At 28.9% G+C, this 15,497-nt stretch overlaps 1 protein-coding gene across 4 annotated transcripts in view; it reads left to right on the top strand.

Annotated features, from left to right (window-relative positions):
• The window catches only part of LOC129908998 (bestrophin homolog 15), a 55,637-nt gene extending 43,977 nt beyond the window's left edge, over positions 1 to 11,660 (top strand). For 3 of the 4 annotated variants that reach the window (XM_055985876.1, XM_055985877.1, XM_055985878.1), the window contains exons 7-11: positions 2,689 to 2,796; positions 9,699 to 9,932; positions 10,000 to 10,285; positions 10,351 to 10,731; positions 10,795 to 11,659. In XM_055985876.1, the coding sequence (XP_055841851.1) occupies positions 2,689 to 2,796; positions 9,699 to 9,932; positions 10,000 to 10,285; positions 10,351 to 10,731; positions 10,795 to 11,312 (1,527 nt within the window). In that variant the 3' untranslated portion in view covers positions 11,313 to 11,659. Of the gene's footprint in view, positions 1 to 2,688; positions 2,797 to 9,698; positions 9,933 to 9,999; positions 10,317 to 10,350; positions 10,732 to 10,794 lie in introns of all 4 variants that reach the window. The other variant, XM_055985879.1, reaches the window with a different exon arrangement.
• The last annotated feature ends 3,837 nt before the right edge of the window (positions 11,661 to 15,497 follow it).

Here is a 15,497-nt window from a genome sequence, read left to right as displayed (position 1 = left end):
GCGACAATGTAAGAGCTGAATTTTTTTTTAATCGATAGATAAATTCATTGCAAGACTGACAATGGTATTGAACAAATTTTTTTTTAATTTCAAAACTAAGTAATAAATGGTTTTTTAAAACTAAAACCTGAGATAGACCTTTGACAAAGTAGAGATTATAGGTAGGAAAAATTTATTTTGGAAATTTGAAAAACGTCATACGGATTTTTTTTAAGTCTCTGCGTTTCCAAATATGAATTTTTGAAAAACACCTACTTAGTTAGGGGTATTTTCGGGTGAGTTTTTATTTTTTTAAATTTTTCGTAGTGTTAAAAATATTTCAAACTTATAGAACATGTAGTCTATGACCGTGCGCATACATGTACAAAAAATTGGTATTTTAAAATGATTTTTGACCGAATAACGAGAAAAACAAGTTTTTTGTCTTAAGTTTTTTGACCGTTTTTAACCGTTTTTTATTTTTATCTTTTTTTCTTCAAAACAAAAATGAATGAAATTTATATTGTAGATAGATAATAAACAGCACACAATATATTTGTGCAAAATTTCAATCAACGTTGTATTCACAATTTTGAGATAATGGTAAACTAAAGTTCTATTTTTCAACAAGTTATATCTTTTGATCTAGAGCAGATACAAATTTGATTTAACGTTATTCAGCATCCTGGTGATATTACGTTTCATTTGATATATCACACACAATTCACTACAAGCTACAAAATGGTAAATTAAATAACTTACGAAATACCTCAAAACACCTGTGGAGATCTGTTGATCATGAACGGCCACCAGTGTGGGACGTACCGTAATCTCAGTTTGGAGTTTCGACATGGTTGGCTTTAAAAAATTCTAACTTTTTTTCTAGGCATCACAGAAATAAGATTGAAACGTCAAATAAAAGGTGAAATAATGAGCTTTCGCATGATATAAATTTTTGTTGTCATTAAAAAAAATTGATTCAATAGCGTGAGAAGATAAAATTATATATTTGTTTGCCTTTTTTGATGAAAATTGATCGAGTTCAAAAAATTCTAGCTCTTTTTGTAGATGCCTAATAGACATGATCTATATATATGTATATTTTGAGCTGAAGCAATAGCTTTCAGATAGTATAAAATTTATTATCGGTTGTTATATCAAAAAATGAATTTTTGTATGATGGAAGTGATTTTTAAATGACATAATTTTTTTTGTAACCTTTTAAAATAAAAAAATTAATATAATAAGAAAATAAAAAAAGTTAATTTTTTTTTTAGCTTTTTCTTGTAAATTATGATTGTTTGAAAATAAACGCTTCGTTTGACTCATTTTAAACATAAGCATACAACCTGTTTTCTTACGATGTTATCACGTGTATACAAGTTCCAAAATATAAATTTTTTACATCACTTTAATATCAATAGTAATAAATTTTCTAAAATTCAATTTTACGATGCCATTGAATTTAACATTAAACTTGTACTTAAAAGGTACTATATCATTCTAAAAACAAAACCTCAACTCTCCTATCGGAAATTAATACCTCTATGTGTTGTGTCGGTTTTGTTTTTAATGTCTCATATGACATAACATACCTACTTGTATTATAATATGATTATTTTGAATTAGTTCAACTATAATATTATACTCTCCGAATACAATGGTTCAAATACCTATTGAAAATATCAATTCTTAACAACCACAAACCACACCATCATCACCAACAACACCGCATTGTTCTGCTTCTGCGTAACACTTTTAATTAAAAGTTGTTTTTTTTTTTTAACTTTAAATCTAGTACAAAAAAACTATTAAAAATAATATCAAGCACAATAGTAACCGCAATGCAAAAAAAAATAATATTAGAATTTTCATGTATACGGGTATGTTGTTCAAGATCGCTCGGTGCCGGAAATTTGTGTTAATTATTTTTGTTATTTTTTTTTTATGATCACTCTTGAAACGTGTGTGTTTGGTTGCTAACCACAATCCACAATAGGAAAAGAATTTATGGGCAAAATGAAACATTAAAAGTTCACTAGTTAACAGCTATGCGCACCTAGAATATACCTAATAATGCGGTTGAATTGGCTATAAAATAATAATAACTTGACAAATATTGATGGAAGGTGCTAAAAAAAATATATGCAATTAATGTCAGTAAACAACGAGATATTTTGCCGGCAAAATTGGCAAAAAAAATTATGTCGGTAAATGTTTTTTGTGAAAAACACATGGTTTTGAAAAGTATTTGAGCTAACACGTGTCAGTACGTGACACATACTAAATTTCTCACTTCTGACCCTGAAACATGTTCAACGAGAAATTTTACCCGCAGCACATTTCTTGACAATATTTGTTAAAGTCTTCAGAAATCTAACCTTCACCGCAGAATGAACTTTTGATTGTTGTTTTTATTATTTCCATCAACACGTTCCTGAGTTAATTTATCATTCAATCAGTAAGTTGATTGATTTGAATTCATCTAGGAATTTGAACTTAAATTCACAAAAATAAATTTATGTTTTGTTCATAGAGTTCATGGAACTTAAATTGGAGAAAAAGTTCAAGAAAATGATTTCTTTTTCTGACTTTTTTTAACTTTTAAGCTTTTTTGTTTTAATTAGTTGCATGTTTTGATTTCTTTACAAAAAAGTTAAGTTTATTTATTATTACTCATAAATCTATTTTTACCTTTTCTCTCTTTAGTTCGTGTTTTACGTGGGATGGCTAAAAGTTGCTGAGGTGCTAATTAATCCATTTGGAGAAGATGACGATGATATCGAGTTGAATTGGCTGATAGACCGACACATTAAGGTAAGTTGAAAAAAAAACATTAAACTTGTTTGTGTACTTTCTTTAAATCAAGTGTTATCCTTGAAAATTCAAAGAAAACAAAAATAACCAGTACCTAACAACTGCATGTGGAGCAAGATGAATGAGTCACCAGACAATCTTAAGTAAAACCAGAAATTAAACCCATAACAATTATTCAGAAGAAAAAAAAAATCTTAACAATTAACACATCGTGAGGGACTTATTTGGTTGAATAATTATTATTTATCTCAGTTATGGGGAATTCCGTATAAAAGATTTTCCTTCTGAGTATATCTTGCAGCAATTTCTTCCAAGAATTTCGTTTATTATTTCTTATTCGGAGTTATTACAGAAACAAAGTATACAATAAAATTTAAAATTATTCAGTATGAAAAAAAAAAAATAGTTTATTGAGGGCGAAAAAGGCTTGACCGGTCTAGAATTGAATATTAAATCATTATTAAATGTACTTGTTTAATTGTTGGTTATACCGTTTATAAAAGATCATTCAAGAGAAATAAACATAAAGAATTGCATTTCTGAGTCATAAGATCTATCTTAAAAACTTTTACTTTCTGACGTAAAATGAATGATTAAGCATATTTTATTTTAATTAATAAGCAAACCGTATTTTATCTTCTTAGATTCATGATTTGTGACAATTTTATAGCAATTTTATTTTTTATTTTAAACGCTTCTTCGTCACGAATAAGGAATAGTTACTTCTTCGTTTGATTCTTATAAAGTTAGATAAACCAGACTAATTTGAGGATTTTGAAGCTACTAAGTCTTCTTGGGATTGAATTGTAAAAAGTATGAAAAAAATTCGCTGCACCACCGCCGCACCACGACTGCAACACGTCCGCACCATTTCATTTCGAATGAAAAATTCGGTGCACTACCGCCGCACCACGTCTGCACCATGATTAAAAATTCTGTTCTCGTACTTATACAAATGATTAAGTTGTCTTCAAATTTATTTTGACTAAAGCAACAAATTGCCAGTTCGTACAAACATGACTTGGTGGTCGAGTTGTTAAGGCATTATACTTCTTATTGAAAGTTATCTGGATACTCGGGTTCGAATCTAGATTTATGTACCATGGTGCAGCGAATTTTGAATACAAAATTAAATGGTGCGGATGTGGTGCAGTCATTGTGCGGCGGTGATGGACCGAATTTTTCATTCAAAATGAAATGGTGCACGTGGTGCATTTGTAATGCGGAGGTGGTGCGCCGAAATTTTCCGCCAAATGGCGGTGGTGCAGCTATGGTGCTGCGGTCAAGGGTTTTTTTTTTAATTTTTTTTTTTCCTTTAAAATTTAATTTCTAGTTTTACTCGGGACCCCCGCTATAATGTCTCTATGAACCTTATTTTAACTTTTTTTAACGTGTTTTGAGACATTTTATTTCACAAATACTCCACTGTTTTCCATAAATTTTTTGAAGTGTCCTCTTGTGCCAACGATATCCTCATTTGATTAAAAAATAACAAAACAATTTTTTATTTTAACATGATGCGGTTTTCATAGCCGAAAGTGTGATTACAAAATATGTTCAAGTTCATGCTTGAGTTCAAGTTAAGATGTAGACTTTTGAATAGTTTAAAATTCCCCTTGAACTTCACTGAATAGACAAACTAAGACAAAAATTTTATAAATCTGACTTCAATAATACCTATTATGACATTATATTAACGTTCATATTTATCTTAGTTCATAAATCAAACTTAAAAATGTCTTCAATAAACAATAGATACCCGAATGTCAAGACGTCAAAACAACTTTACAAACCAGTCTTCTATCGATAAAACCTTTTTGTTTATCTCAAGTTCAAATAATGAAGATTTATTTTTTTGCATTTAACAAAACTGGATTGAAATTTTGAAAACAAATTCATATTAAAGAGCATTATTACCAGTTTACATACGAGCATGTATGTCTTTTTTAATAAATACAACAGTTAATTTTGTTTATAACTTTTTGAAACCTTCAAAGCCCGCATTTTTATTTCGATAAAACCATCATAAAAATAAAAACCCCCAACAATTATTGTTTTACTAATGCGTTGGGTGCAAAAGTTGATTTTTATTTTCCAATTTGCGTGAAAGTCGTTTTCATTTCTTGTAATAATTTAGCTTGAAGATCGAAGAAAAAGTTAGTATACCGAAGGGCATTTACTTGTCAATCAAACACTTGATTCTAGTTCTTCTTAATCTTTCATTCTAAAAATAGATGTGTGTCTACTTTAAAAACAACTTGCTTTCATGTAATATAAATTGTTATACAATTCTAACAATTTATTTAAAACAAAAAAAATAAAGCAATAAAACTCAAATTGATTTGACTGGCATTTATTGTCAGTTTTTATAATAAATACAAAAACATACTTCTCCTGCAAAGTAAAAGATTAACACGACAAAAATCCATTAAATTTTTAATTTGCCTTGCTTAGAGCTTAAGTAGTTAAAAAAAATACTAATAAATTATCGTAGATATATATTTTGTTTTCAATTATAATGCAATTTCAAAATACGTGACTACAAATAAGATTGCTTTATTGCACAACAAAAATAAAAGTACAAACACACAGTTACTGAATTATTTTCACTTTTTATTTTTTAATTTTTTTTTTATATCTTTTTAACTATTCCAAAATCCAAACTTCAAGACGTGACCTGATGGCGTCGAAAATTCGGTTGAAATATATTAAGTTTAAACTAATTTGTATTATCAGTTCATTTGTACCAAAAAATTGTTTTATTTTTTATTGTAAAAAATGACTTGTAGACTTCAAACTCAGCTGTTATAAACATTTTTTTTTTTTCTGATAAATGCAGGGCAGGTAGTCAAGTTTGGCTCCTTGCGTGTTGACATGTTTATGTGGCGACATGTGGCTACTACAAAAGATACAACTTTTGCCAAAAATTCAACTACAAGCGGGTGTTGGTAGTATTCACATGTTTTTAAGTGTATGATAGCATTGGGCAGTCCAGAAACAAACAAAAAACACGTCTTGTTATCAATACACCTTACTTTTGATGGTTGAAAGTGAAACCAAAATAAAAAAAAAAAACTGAATTAAACCATTAAAACGGAAAGTTGGGTTGGGTCTCTGACTTTGTTTTAATTGGCAAAACACTTCGTGAAATTTATTTAAAGTCAAGAGTCTTTAGTTTTTTTACGATGATGCGAAGCTTAAAATTTTAAATTAACATTAATGAAATAAAAATATTTCTGGCCTCTAATTTACACTAAGTGCGACAGTAAATCAATTTATTTTAGTTTTTTTGCAGCGGAAGCCAATTGAATTTATTCCAGTCATTATGCCTTTTGGGTAATTTTGTATGCTTTAAATTCTACGGCTTTTTAAATGAATACCTAAGTTGATAAAAAGTGTTTGTTTTCTAAGACGCAAAAAGTTTTAGGAGGTTAATTTTGAATTAGTAAAAAGAAATAAACTCAAGATAACATTAAACGTTTGGGGTTTGGCAAACAAAAGCAGTTTCGCAATTTTTTGTGCAAAAAAGTCCCAACATTGATAGTTTTCGATAAGGCCGTTAGTTTATTATTTAAAAATAATTTATTCCTAGTTAAGTTCCAAATCTTCCAAGACCTCTGAATTTAATATTTCAAAAGTAATGACTACAAACCAAGCAATTCAAAAAACCCTTAAGGGGGGGAGTCCCTCTGGACGACAGCTTTTTCAAAAATTTTTTTTTTGGAAAACCGAAAGCATTTATCGAATTTGGAAAAGTATATGATATTATTGACATTAAGAAGTATTGATACAATTTTTTTGAAGTAAAAAAAAAAACAAAATAGCGGCTCTACAGCTCTTTAAAGTTGACGCCTCGAGTTTGCGAGGCGTGTAAAATAGAAATTAGAGACCAAAAAAAAACGAAAAAACACAATGTTTTCTCATAAACAAATTCTTAAAAAATATGTTTATTGTACAAAATTAATTGGAAAAAAACGCGTTTCGATAAAAATGCGTTTAAAGTTTTCATTTTCGTACTGTGGTAGATTCGGATCCCATGGGCTTAGGCACTATCTAGGGACTTTTGAGGCTTCATTTAAGGCTAAGACCACTGAAATTAGTTTCTTCGGTTGATAAATAAATTTACCAGGCAACAAAAAAATAGTGCAAAAATAAAAAAATTCCAGAGGGATTTTCCCCCTTAAACATTCTTGTCATGTTTAAACATTGTTTTTAAAAAAAAAATAAAAAAAAAAAAATAGATTAAATGCGAAATGATAAATTTGTAAAATAGTCTTTCGAGTTTCTGTTTCACAAACTCATATAAGGATTTTTTCTCAAAACTTGGTTAATGAGTTCGGATTTTCAGTGCTATTTATATAACTGTACGTGTATTTAAAACAAAACTCGGAAACGTTATTTATTAAAATGCACGACTGGGGTCGCACGTACTTGCTCTTATGGTAAAAGATAGATACTCTAATGTTAAAGCTTTTTATTGAACAAAATTAGGGAAAATTTGATATTTTTAAAGAATTTTATAAGTACCTAGTGAAAAAAAAATATAATCTGTTTTTATATTTGACTAAACACCGTTTTGCATTATCTTTTACACAAAACCATTTGATTTCTTATATACAAAAGAATTTTTACAAAAAAAAATTTCGAAAATTGTTAGAGAAGTTTTTTTTTTAAATTATTTTTTATAGGTAGGTATATTATATAAAAAAAAAAAAAAAAAAAAAAAAAAAAATTAGTATGCCATTTTGAAGAAATAATTAATTTACACGAAACTTCAAAATTTTTCACCGATCCGTTTTAAAAAAAATTGATTTTTTCAACAACAAAAAAATTGCATTGAAATATTTAAAAAAAAATCCAAAAATGTGTTTTTTGAAAATTTACTAAAATTTTAATATTACTCTTACCTACACGCTTTTGTATAAATCATTGAAATCGGGTTAATTTTGTACGAGATATTCAGAACCAAAAAAAAAAAACCGTTCTATAGCAGGCACGGTTAATAGCGGTACAAAAATAAAGTTGGCTCGTAATTTCATGTAAAATTGTTATCTCGAGTTCGATTTTTTTACGAATCCTAAACTTGCCCTAAAGTACCTATATCGCAAGTAAAAAATATCACCAAATATTGCTAAGAAAAACTTTTATAACCCAGAACAGCTTTCAAAAATCAATTTTCGAAAAAGCAGTTATAATGGAGCAACTACAGCTCAAAAATTGGCAATATTAGGGAACCCGGCCGAACAGCTTAGATTTTGATGATCTTTTTTCTCAAACGTCGGTAATTAAAAATACTTTAAAGTCTATAGATTAAAAATTGGACTTCAAACACAATATTTGAACACAACGGCAACACCTACAATATTCAAATATACATTTTTTAAAAGCTAGAAGCTTAGTCATATATGTACAACTAAAATTAAGTTAATTGAATGAACGGCTTTTGAAAGAATGGTAATTGAACTCAGATTTTTGAAAAAAAAAATTATTGAAAAAATTTTAACATGTCGTTTCTTAAACTTGGTCATATTACGACCAAAATGCATTTATTTTCAAATTTGTTTGGCCACATTTATTATAATTTGAAATTATAAAAAGAAATGTCAATATGTATTACGGTTTATGAAAAAAATTAAAAAGTATTTCATTTTCGAAGAACTTTTTTTTAATAAAAGTTTTGAAAAAAAATGTAACTTATTTTTTTTTTAAAGTTCAACATCTAAACATAAAATTATTTTTTATTAATTTCATAACCCTCGCTGTTGAAAGTTAAATAGCAAAAATTTAAAGTTCCTATTTACCACAGTCTTTGAGAAAATTAATTATTTCAATGCAAAAATTCAGTTTTAATAAAAAAAAAACCATTGAAATTGAAATAATTTTTCATTTTTTTTTTTCAAAAGTGTGATATATTTTACCTTTTTTGCTTCGAAATTCAACTGATAATATTTATGGCCAAAAATTTTTTTTAAATAAATTCATATTTTATTAGAAAAAGTTTGGAAAAAAGTCATTTTAAATTTTTCTAATAACATTTTTTTTTTTTGAATTCTGAGTTTGAGGACCATTTTTTTAAAAAGTCTTGATTAAATTTAGTGGATTTAAATTTAAGAGATAAGAATGAGCTTCTGGCTTTTTAAAAATGTATTTTAAAATATTGTAGGTGTTGCCGTTGTTTTCAAAATATTTTTTTTTGTGTTTGAGGTCAGAATGTTAGAAAATTGCTTTTATCGTTTAAACGTTGGAAGATTGTCCCTTACTGCCTTTTATACATATATTTTCCTTAAATTACCTAGAGAATCTTTTGCTATCATTTGTTTTATGAAATTTAAGCAAAAAAAATGGTTTTGTTAAAAAAAATTAATTTTAATTTTAAAAAACAATACGGCAACACCGGCAATTTTTAATCTATAGACTTTAAAGTATTTTTAATTACCTACGTTTGAAAAAAAAATCGTCAAAATCTAAGCTGTTCCGCCGGGTTCCCTAATAATTTGCTTTAGTTACTCTACTTTTAGGTCTAAAACGGGTTTTTGATTTTTGAATATTTTTGAAAAAAAAAAACTTTGCACAAACTATAACAAATTGGCAAAATTATAAATGACAATATAATTTTCTTAACGATAAAAATGACAAAAAACAAAGGCAAAAGCAAAGGCTTTCTTAGTTCTTTGAAGGTTAGCTTTAATGCCTTCTCAATCCCAATAAACTGTGGTTGTAGTGTAGTTCTTCGTTGTCATGTATGTGTCTGTAATTTTCACCTAGCTCATTTTTCTTACTCTTGCATCTAAGACATTGCGTTTATAAAGAATATCAACTAGAGAAGGATGTCTATTTCGAAAGCATTTTGTTTTTAACTTGATATTCTAATTTATAATACTTGATTTTTTTTCCAATTTTAGGCTTCCTACATGATTGTCGACGAAATGCACGAAGAACATCCTGAGCTACTGCGGGATCAGTACTGGGAGTGTGTTGTGCCAAAGGACTTGCCTTACACTGTTGCTTCAGAACACTATCGTCGCAATGAACCTAAAGGATCTGCCGAAAAATATAAGGTCAAAACTGCTGATGCTATGTATGCCAACATTATGCCCACCAAGCGAAATATGACTGATGATGTTTACGCAGATTATGTAAGAAAAAACAGTTAAAAATAACATTTTTTATCCAAAAAAAAACTAAACTGTCTCCATTTTATAGGAAAGTGTGGATACACCAATGGTTGAACGTCGCAAAAACAACTGGCTCACACGTCAACTCTCACGAATGGGTTCGATGAGAAGTCAATCAACAGCATATTCCTCAGGAGGAACTGCCTTCAATCGGAACCGTTTGAATTCGGTCTACTCAAGTCCAGAATCTGGACTTCCTTTGGCCATATTGCAGCAGCAACAACAACATCAGCAACTCCAGTCAAAACCGAGTCTCTATGAGAAGTTTGTCCATCGGAAGTCATTGCGTGTACAAAAGCAATTAAACAAGCAGAGTAGGTTTACAGTTGAGATCCTATTAGAAAAGTAAGTGTAATTGTCTGTTTATTATAACACATAGATTCAAGGCTTAATGTTAATGGCCTTAACGTGGCTGTGCCCAAAAACAGACCTCGCATTCCGACACCAGACGTAACAAAGGAAGGTGTGGAAAAGGAAAACAAACTGATCTTTCCGACGGGAACCAGTACGTCGGGAGCTAGTGGAGTTGAACTTATGGCTTCACATTTGGCTTCGTCACACAATATGTATCCATATACTAGCGGACAGGATGGGCAGGTTCTGGGAACTCTTCTGCTCTCTCCGATTAAAGAAATGGATAGTTGTTCATCGAACAACACTCTCATTCCGGGACATCCAGCAACAGCTGCACTTGCTCAAGCTGTTCTTCCGAAGAATCTGCAAGATGTTAATTTCGGAACTGTGTCTTTGAGTCCTTCAAGTAAGTTTTTTTTTAAGTTTTCACTAAAAACAACGAAAATAATATTGATCTTCTCTTTTTCAGATCTGCCGGTGACAACCCTATCATTCCCATTCACTGTCACTACGTCAACTTCTGACTCAATGCCTTCAGGAACTCTGAATATAGTTTCCATGCCTCAAATAACCACATCTAATTCGAACGAAATGATGTCAACGATACCCTTAGCCCTGACAATTCCACGTTCGGTTTCGGCTGTTTCAGTATCGGAAACAGCACAAAATCCATCGAATAACAGATTCCTCACTGTGAAGAACGAAAATAATACACCAATCTCACGAACGAGTAGTTTTAATGATGCCTTCATAAGAGATTCCTATGTACTCGAGCGGAAGCTCTCTCAAAGATCACTCAATCATCAAATGGAAAATCGAAATAATTCCTCAAATCCTCATATTGCAATTAATTCAAATGAAATTTCATCGAGCAATAATAATAGCCTTATGCCAAATTCTGTTAATGAAAATAATTCAACATCAGCACCGACAACATTGACAAAAGGTGGAACACCAGAAGCTAAAAATGGAGAAGTTTATGTTTGAAATTCTAATAGACTTCAAAAGCTCGAAAATCGTGACTTGATTCGAATATTGTAAATATCCTTTTAGTTTAGGAGAGACTTTGTAAATTTTTGAAAAATGAACTCCCTATTAAATTTGCTTGTGTAGATATACCGTTCTTATTTTTCTAATTTTACAATAATTTAATAAAAAAAAATTCTTGTGATATTTTCAAAATATATGCTGGCATAAGACAAAACATGAGTTAGGGTTATAATTTTATGTTATTTTTGTCCTCGTTATTGTTAAATTTTTTTTTAAACTTGAATCTCGAAATATATTCTATATTTTTAGAAAATATGCAGAGTTAGCCATAGTATTTTTTTTTTTGCATTAATTATAAGATTATTTGTAATTAATATAAATTTTGTGTAAATTGTTAAAAATATTTTTATTGAAAAATAAATGAAAAATTTTATTTTATTAGTTTTAAACAAAAATATTAAAAAATAAATGATGATAATAAAGATGATGTATAAGTTAAGGAATTTGATGTGTTATTTTTAAGATTCGTTTTTCAAAGTATAACAGCGTTTCGGTGGGAAATTTTACAATTTTTTTAAAGTTGGCATTTTAGACATGCGGCACCCCATGAAAGAGCAAAGCCTAGTTACTCACAACCGATGTGCCTATAATTAATTTGCAAGAGTAGAAGGGACCTACAATTTACAGGTTTTGCAAATTCCTTACAAGAGGCAGTGTACAACTGAAAAAAATATTTTTTTTTTATTTTAGGTTGTGGAGGCTGGGAATTGAACCCGCACCTCTGGTGCCATAGTTAATCGCAATAACTAACGCGCCATGTGTTGCTATTATTCAGAATTTTTAGAAATTTAAATTTTGAGCACGATAAACAAAAATTTTTAAAAAAGCCAAAGTGCTATATTTATTTAAACCCAAATTTAAAGGTCTGAGTTTGAAAATTAATAGTTAACCTATTTTAAGGTAAAAAAAAAAAAACTACAAGGTATTATTACCTCTTAAGTTAGTAATATACATAAGTATAACTTGAGCCTAAAACCATATCTTTTTAAGCCAAATGATTTCCAAAATTTTGCTTTTTGAATTTCATCAATATTCTTGGTATCGACCATTTTTTGTTTTCAATACTGTTTTTAACACAAGAAGGCCAGTTATTGTGTAGTCAAGAGGTGATTTCTTTCTAATTTTTGTACTCATTGTTTTGATATTTTTACGTTTTAAACATTTTTCGAGATCAAAGGAGAGCTCTATCCACTATTGAATCAAAAATAAATCGGTACCACAGTACATTAAATAAAAACAAAATTTTTGGCAAATAGACCAGTGCCAATAATTTTTGAAAATAAAAAAAATTTTAGCAGCATATGGGTGGTGGGAAAATTTAGGATAAATGGTATATGAAAGGGGAAAAATAAATTGCCCACAACAAAATTGGAGGAAAGGGGGTGGGTGGGCGAAAAAGTGGGGTGGGTGTCAAAAATCATGGTTTTTTACGATTTCTGTCAAAATTAGACGTCCTATCGAAAAAAGTCAAATGCAAAAGTTGTAGGTAGTATAAATGTCTACAACTTTTACTCAAACAATTTTTTCTATAACCTCAAAAATATTGAAAAAAAAGCAAAAATACGATTTTTTAATTTTTTATTTTTATCTTTTATAAAAATTCTTGGATTTTAACAAAACTTGGTTAAAAATTACTTTGTTATGTTTTCTATCTATTAAAAATGTTTTTTGAGCAAAAAGTTAATTTTTGGATTTTTGACGAATTTAATTTGAAAAAATAGCCTATTTTTCACTCAAAAAAGTTACCGAAAAAATTTTTGATTTTTGAAAAGTTTAGAATGCAATTATTTAGCTTAAAAACGTTTTTTAAAGATTGTGTGGAAAAACTATACTTTTGTTTTAGAAAATATTGAGAAAAATTGAAAAAAACAAAAAAACGATTTTTAAGATTGATTTTTCCGTAAATGACAGTAATATATTGGCGAGAAATAATTTTCCATAGAAACCAAATTACACATCTCTAATGGTCATTGACCTTTTTAATTTTGAATCAAGCACTAGAATAGCTCTAACGTGCAAAGTTTTTGAGATATTAAATTTTGAACGTCCCAAATACTATTTTTCTGATTTTTGGCATGGTAATATGTCAAAAACGTGATGTGATAGAATTTTTCTGACTTCAGACTTCGAGCTCAGCGCACAAAAAACCATTAGAAAAAAAAACTTTTTGACTAGTGAAATCGAACAAGGCATTCGATTTTTTCGATGTTGATAAATCAAAGTGAAACAACAAATTTTTGTAGATTCTTAAAAATATCTTTTAGCCAAAGTTTTTTCGTCTTTGAAAAAAAGTACCTACACCTAAAAAAAGTACTAGCAGCCACTAGCACAAAAAAGTACTAGCAGCCACTGTGGATCAATCTTGCTATTCTTATGGGTTACTTGTCGAGTGGTTTACCCTTAAGCCAACTGACTGTTGAAATTTATTATTATGAACTGAAACCTAAGCTGCGGTCTTATAAAATTAAAAAAAAAAAAATCATGTGTGCAATTCACACGTGGTAGAAGTGAAACCTTAAAAAATCATTTTTCTTGCAAAAAAAAAATAAATTGCATGACTGGGGTCGCACGTACTTGCTCTTATGCTTAAAGTTACTTTAATGTCAAAGCTTTTTATTCAAGAAAATTATAGAAAATTAAAAAAAAAATAAAATCTGTTTTTATAATTAATTAAACACCGTTTTAAATGATCTTTTACAAAAAACCAAGTAAGCAAGTTTCTTTCTTGTATAAAAAGGAATTTTTAGAAGAAAAATTTTGAAAATCGTCAGAGCCGTTTTTTAAAAAAATAATTTTTTATATATAAAAATTTTCTAACATTTTTCAAAAAAAATATGGGTATGCCATTTTGAGGAAATAATAAGTTTACACATAAAAACGAAATTTCAAAATTTTTAACAAACCCGTTTTCAAAAAATTGATTTTTCAAAAATAAATTTTGAAATATTTTTTCAAAATCCAAAAATGTGTTTTTTGAAAATTTTCTAAAATTTTTATATTACCTTTACTTGAACGCTTTTGTATAAAAATATTCGCTGAAATCGGGTTAGTCTTGTACGAGATATTCATAAATAAAAAAAACCGTTCTATGACAGGTACCGTTAATAACGGTACAAAAAATATTTTTTTTATTTCAAAAGTTTTATTGTATGTATAATAATATACACAAAAATTTTAATCAAAATCGTTAGAGCCGTTTATTAACTTTTCTATTTCCGTTATATGGCAGGTACCGTTAGTTTTGGTCATAAAAAAAAATTTCAATTTCTCCTCTAGGGAATCACCAAAAACTGCTAACTACCAAGTTTGAAGAAAATCGGTCCATTAGTTTAGGCTGCAGCTCCAGGTACTTACAGACGGACAGACAGACAGACAGACAGAATTGCCGGACCCACTTTTTTGGCATTCTCCATCATCGTAATGTCATGTAAAATTGTTATCTCGAGTTTGATTTTTTTTACGAATCCTAAACTTGCCCTATAGTACCTATATCGCAAGTAAAAAATAGAAAAAATCTACCTAATTTTATTCTATCACCTTCAAATCAATGTTTTTTATATGACAACCTATATAAATTTTATATCATCTGAAAGCTTATTGTCCAAGCTCAAAATATATATATCGATCAGGTCTATGAGACATCTACAAAAAGAGCTAGAATTTTTTAAAATCGATGAAATTTCATCAAAAAAAGCAAAAAAACCATTTATTTTTATGTTCTCATGCTATTAATTCAATTTTTTTGTTTGACAACCTATACAAAATTTTATACCATGTGAAAGCTTGTTGTTTCACCTTGTATAATGATGCATAAATCTTATTTCAAAGATGTCTACAAGAGAAGTTAGAATTTTTTAAAGTCAACCATGTCGAATTTCCAGACTGAGATTACTTCCTACACTGGTAGCTGGTCATCGCCAACAGACCTCCACAGGTGTTTTGAGGTATGTTTCAATTTTTTCAATTTAGGATTGTGTCACTTGTAGAGCACGTACCGTTATGTGTGATATATCAAATAAAAGGTTATGTTATCAGCATGCGTATTAAAGTTAAATCAAATTTGTATGTGCACTAGATCAAAAGATATAACGTGTGTTGGAAAAGAACATCTTTTTACCGTTA

This window comes from Episyrphus balteatus, chromosome 2 (genome assembly GCF_945859705.1).
Source record: "Episyrphus balteatus chromosome 2, idEpiBalt1.1, whole genome shotgun sequence".
NCBI lineage: Eukaryota > Metazoa > Arthropoda > Insecta > Diptera > Syrphidae > Episyrphus > Episyrphus balteatus.
The sequence above is the reverse complement of the archived record's forward strand: the minus strand, read 5'-3'. Positions and strand labels throughout refer to the sequence as shown.